Source organism: Athene cunicularia, assembly GCF_003259725.1.
Source record: "Athene cunicularia isolate RWA chromosome 28 unlocalized genomic scaffold, athCun1 chr28_part1, whole genome shotgun sequence".
NCBI lineage: Eukaryota > Metazoa > Chordata > Aves > Strigiformes > Strigidae > Athene > Athene cunicularia.
The window spans coordinates 1,120,483-1,126,087 of NW_020799139.1; the positions used below are offsets into that span (position 1 = coordinate 1,120,483).

General features: G+C 56.9%; 1 protein-coding gene across 1 annotated transcript in view; it reads left to right on the top strand.

Annotated features, from left to right (window-relative positions):
• ARRDC2 (arrestin domain containing 2) overlaps positions 1 to 4,903 on the top strand; it is a 9,512-nt gene extending 4,609 nt beyond the window's left edge. The window contains exons 2-8 of the mRNA XM_026865076.1: positions 951 to 1,017; positions 1,168 to 1,315; positions 1,644 to 1,746; positions 2,032 to 2,288; positions 2,830 to 2,989; positions 3,259 to 3,410; positions 3,502 to 4,903. Of these exons, the coding sequence (XP_026720877.1) occupies positions 951 to 1,017; positions 1,168 to 1,315; positions 1,644 to 1,746; positions 2,032 to 2,288; positions 2,830 to 2,989; positions 3,259 to 3,410; positions 3,502 to 3,555 (941 nt within the window). The 3' untranslated portion in view covers positions 3,556 to 4,903. The remainder of the gene's footprint in view (positions 1 to 950; positions 1,018 to 1,167; positions 1,316 to 1,643; positions 1,747 to 2,031; positions 2,289 to 2,829; positions 2,990 to 3,258; positions 3,411 to 3,501) is intronic.
• Positions 4,904 to 5,605: the final 702 nt, after the last annotated feature.

Sequence of the window (5,605 nt, forward strand, 5' to 3'; positions counted from 1 at the left end):
ACACCCCCCATCCTGCTGCAGCATCCCCGGGGTGCTCTGAGGGTGGGGGTGAGGGTGTCCTGGAGACCCCAGGGGCCCAAATAGCGGGTGTGGGGGGTAGCCTGGGACACCCCGGCTGCTGGGTGTGTGATACCCCAACCACCTGAAGTGTGGGTGCGTGGGGCAGCCCGGGACCCCCCGGCTGCTGGGTGCTCCAGACTCCCCAACCAGCTGGAATCTGGGTGCCTGGGATACCCCAGCTGCTGGGTGCGTGACACTCCAGCTAGCTAAAATCTGGGTGCTTTAGGGTCTGGGGACTGGGTGAACAGGGCCACCTCGACATCTCAAATGCTTGAGTGCACCCTGAGGGTCCTGGGGTGCGCAGCTGGACCCTGCTGCTGTGCAGGACACCCCGTTTGGGCACTGGCCCCACACAAGGCTCCCCTTTTGGTGTGGGTGCTCCTGGGCAGGGATGCAGTGCTGGAAAACTCCTGGGGAGGTTCAGGGGCTTGTTTTGAGCAGGGTGGTTGTACCAGATGATCCCCAGATGTCCCCTCGGACTCCAGCTGCTCTGTGCAATGCAGGCAGGATGGGGGTGCACACCCGGGGGGAACTTGGCTGGCCACCTTCCCAGAGCTGCTTTGGCCTTGGCCGGGCATCTCCAAGCTCCTTCTCCCCGAGCCAGGGTGGCTGCAGGAGGAAGCAGATTCCCCCCCCCGGGAAGCTGCCCCTGGGTGCTCTGCACCTGGAGACATGTGGAAAGCAGAAAGTGCCCATCGCCCACCCACGGGACATGCCCAGCTCTCCTGTCACAGCTGCGTGACGGCTGCTGCGGTTTAACCCTGGCAAAAATATTCCCTGTGCCATCATGCTGCTTTTTTGCCGTGTATCGTACATCTCTGCCACCAGTTTACCCAGAGAGGAAGTTCTGCAGGACAGATATAATAGTCTTAAATCTTTTTTGCCCACAGACAATGGTGAGGTCACCATCCTGCAGGCAGGAAGGCACGAGTTCCCCTTCACCTTCCAACTCCCCGAGTAAGTTGATGGGTTTTTTTGTGGCCTTAATGCAAAGTGGGAGAGGAGCTGCTTGGTGTGTGACACAGATCCTGGGAGGGGGGACAGGGCACCTCAAAAATGAGCTTCTTTCAGCAAATCCTTTCTAAACTGCTCGTTGCTTATACGCAGGACTCTGGCTACCTCCTTCGAGGGAAAGCACGGCAGCGTGCGCTACTGGGTGAAAGCCAAACTGCACAGACCCTGGTCGACAGTGAAGAAAGTGAAGAAGGAATTTACAGTGATTGAACCCATCGACATCAACACGCCTGCGCTGCTGGTGAGCTCCCCCCTGCTCCTCCTCGGGGCAGCAGCACCCAAAACTTCCCGGGGAAGCCCCTGGGGAAGGTGTCTGCCTCCCCTCTGGCATTACAAAGCAGGCCTGACTTCCAGAGGGAATATTTGTGCCCTCCAGTGTCACCTGGACCGGGCAGAGGTCATCTGTGCCTGTTTAGTTTTTGGAAACTTTAACACATTGCGACAGCATCTTGCATCAGATACCTAAGAAGCTGCTGATGCTCCCTGATAGGTTCTCAGTGCCAGGGAGGTGCTTGCTTTGAGTTTCATCCTTTCGAAACTAAACAGCTTAAATATTTCCCTTTCTCCAGGCTCCCCAGGCGGGTGCTAAGGAGAAACTTGCTCGTGCTTGGTACTGCAATCGTGGCCAGGTTTCTGTAACAGCCAAGATTGACCGAAAAGGTTACACCCCAGGTGAGACAATGTGCTGGTGCCCTTGAACCTCTGCGGGCCCTGGGGTAGACCCCAACGGGAGGGGATTTGGGATCACTGGGAGCTGGGCTCTTGATTTCTGTCAGGAAATCAGTCAGAAAGCTTTAGTGTGTGGACCTGATGTGTGCAGACTCTTCAGGCCGAGTTTAAACCTTGTGCCTGCAGTGTCAGACAGCCTGAGCAACCCTCAGTGATCCTATGCAGAATTTCTTGAGGCAGGACTGGGCTCCATCTCCCTTCCTCACACATGTGCGTCTGTTTTGGTAGGTGAGGTCATCCCTATCTTTGCTGAGATCGACAACTGCACAACCCGAGCGGTGGTTCCCAAGGCAGCCATCATCCAGACTCAGACCTTCATCGCTCGGGGCACTAAGAAGCAGAAGAAGTCGGTGGTGACCAGCATTGTTGGTGACTCCATCGCAGCGGGGAAGCGGGAAGTGTGGCACGGGCGGGCGCTGAAGATCCCCCCGGTGGGTCCATCCATCCTCCAGTGCCGCATCATCCAGGTGGAATACTCCCTGAAGGTGAGGGACCCCCCAGGTGGCCCAGCTCGGTGCCGAGTGCTCTCCTCCTCACCAAAGCTGTGCTCCTTGTGCCTGCTTTGGGCTAGTGCAGAGAATCTGGGGGCTGGTGATTTATATGAGACCTTGGGTTCTCCCTGTTGCCCCTCAGGCACAGCACAAGGGCTCGTGCAGGAACGTTCTCATCTCAGAATCACAGAATTGTCTGGGTTGGAAAAGACCTTGAAGATCATCCAGTCCAACCATTAACCTAACACTGACAGTTCCAAACTCCACCACATCCCTAAGTGCTCTGTCGACCCGACTCTTGAACACCTCCAGGGATGGGGACTCCACCACCTCCCTGGGCAGCCCTTTCCAACCTAAAAACCCCTTCTGTAAAGAAATGCTTCCTAATATCTAGTCTAAGACTATCTCCCTTTGCACCCCGCTGCAAGAATTCCCTCCTGGCCAGCTTGAGCCAGTGCTCTGGGGAAGATATCTGCCCCTCTGGACTGGCAAAACACCAACAGCTGAGCTTCCCTGCTGTCTCCTGTCTCTGAAGGTTTGTGTGGATATTCCTGGGACGTCCAAGCTGCTCCTCGAACTGCCGCTTGTCATCGGCACCATCCCACTGCATCCGTTCGGGAGCCGCACGTCCAGCGTCAGCAGCCAGTACAGCGTCAACCTGGACTGGCTGAGCGCCATCCCGGAGCAGCCGGAGGGTGAGCGTCTCCCCGGGGCCTGCCTGGGTGCTGCAGAACCCCCTGCTCGACCCGCTCCGGGTAGTGAGCCTCAGAGCAAGTTCTTAACTCTGCCTCTTACTCCAAGACCAGCTTTTGGTGCTTTACTTTTTTTTTTTTTTCTTCTGGTTGTGGTGCTGCACCTCCTGGGTTCCTTCCCCAGGGAACTGGGAGGGTTTAGGAAATAGTGGATATGAAGTCCTTTTACCTGCGTGTTTCATATTCCTTGATGAATCTCCTCTTCTCTTCAGCTCCCCCTGAATACTCAGCAGTTGTGTCCAGCCCAGAGGCCGAGCAGAGCCTGGCTCCGCCGTGCCGCAGCGAACTCGGCAGCATCCTGGAAGGTCCCTTCTTCGCCTACATCCAGGAGTTTCGCTTCCGACCACCTCCGCTCTACTCGGAGGTAACTAATCCCCCTGGGCTGGGAGGGCTGGTGGACATGGCCGGGCTGTACCCACCACCGAGTTTTTTTGACTCTAAACTTGACTTTGCAGATTGATCCAAACCCCCCTTCAGACAACATCCGTCCACGCTGCATGACCTGTTGAGAGAAGCGCATGGGCTGCGGTTGGCAGCGTGGCGATCCCTCGGGATGAAAGCTTGTCCCCTCGCAGCACTTGGGGCTGGAAACGGAGACACGGCGGCCGTGAGACCAGAGCTCCTGCAGCGCCGACACCCCGGCTCCGCTCACTGCCCTCAACTACTCCTGTCCTGACTGTCCTACGGGCCGACACCGAGCGCGGTGCCGCAGGCTCGTGCATGGGAGGAGAACGTGAGACCCTGCGCCGTGGAGCAGCTCCGCGTGGGCTTGGGCAGGGCGCCGAGGGTTAAAAGCTGCCCCAGGATTTTGGGATTCGAAGCAGGGGGATATTTGCTCTCCCCTTGCCTGCAGTGGTCGTACTCTGACAACTCCTGTCATGGAAAACAGGAGCTTGGAGGTATTTCTCGGGATTACTAGAGAATATTTTAGTGTTGCTGGGGTTTGAGTCCTGTGGTGATGCAGGCACAGCCCTTCTCCTGCAGTAGCTCACTGGGATTGCAGTTCCTGGTGAAAGTTAAAGGCCTTTTTCTGGCCGTATGAAGCAGAGACTTCATCTGCTGCTGATAATCTTTGCCACAGCCTGGTGATGCCTGCAGGGAGAATGGTCTGAGCTAAATACCGAAGCTGGAAAAGCTTCCATGGGCTGTTACCAGGGGAGAGGACTCGGGCTGATTTTTATGATCTGTGGCAGCGTTTTGGTGCCCTTTACCAAGAACAGGAAAGCTGCTTCTTGTGTGTCAGAGCCAAACCTGCACCATATGCTGATGCCTCCCCTGTGATGGGGCTGAAACCAACCCCCAAACTGCCATACCACCACGGGGGTGCTCGAGCCGTAGCTCTGGCATCTCCTGGGAGGCCGAGGAGAGGAGAAGGAAGCCCGGTCCAAGGCTGGTGACAGCCACAAACGCTGATGGAGTTGAAATAAGTCCCTCAGGGCCACGAGTCCTGCTCAGGACGGGTTCCATCCTGCGCCCGTAGAGGGGGTCAGCGTCCCTGGCGCGGTGAGGACGCAGCAGCACCCTGCGCTCGCCGGTGTGGGAACCGGAGAGCCGGGTGTTGTAGCAAGAACCGCTCGAGCCAGGGGCTGACCCTGCTTGCTCCGGCATCACCTGAGCAGAGTTTGGGTGCTGAGGCCCTTTGCATTCCCTCGCTGAGACAATCCTGCCCGCGGGGCTGCTCACGCGTGGCCGGGGCCGAGCCTGCCTCAGCCTCCGCGCTGCGGCTGCGCTCTGCTCCCTCGGGATTGCTCAGGCGACTTTTTGTATCTGTGAACACTTTTGTAATGACCACCCTTGTCTCTATTCTTTTTGTACGACTTTTTGTTGGGGAATATTTGTTTGAAATAAATTCTTTAAACCCAGATGTTGCCTGGATTATTTTTTTTTCCCATTTTCTTTCTGCTCCCCATTGCCCTGGGCCGTGCAGCTCATGTGGCTGTTGGGAGTTGGGAGTGCTCCCTCCCTTCACCTCATTGCCCTGCGGGCACCCAGCTCCACCCTGTACCCAATCCCATTCTGCACTGGGATTAACTGGGTCACTCAGCCAGTGCTGCTCCCTAGCAGGATTGGTGTCCCCTGTACTCCGCTTCCCCCCAGCTCTGGATGTTGGGCAAGGCCAAGTGTGATGCTCCACACGGTGCCCCCAGCTCCTCCACCTCAGTGCAGGTTTGGCCCTTTTCCCATCACCAATTTTGCAGGGCCACGAGCCATCCAGGTGTATTTTTCCATACTCTCTCCTTGTGTCCGGGCTGTCGGAGGACAGACCCACGCTCTCAGCCTGGCAGGGAGCAGCAGGTCCAGCTGGGAGCCAGACAGGACCATGGTCCCTCAGCCATTCCCAGGGAGGGTTGGGCTCAGCCCCACGCTGTGCCGGCTACGAACAGAGCAGGAAAGCTCCTTCACCTGCTTCCTTGGGCTGGGATTTGGTTTTTAACGGCATTTCAGTGCTTCATATCTCTGCTGAGCACAGCAAATCTGGCAGGGCTTGAGTTGGGGCTTTAGTTGTGTCTTCCACAGACTATGCTAGTTAAAAATACTGCCACTGGAATGTGATTTCCC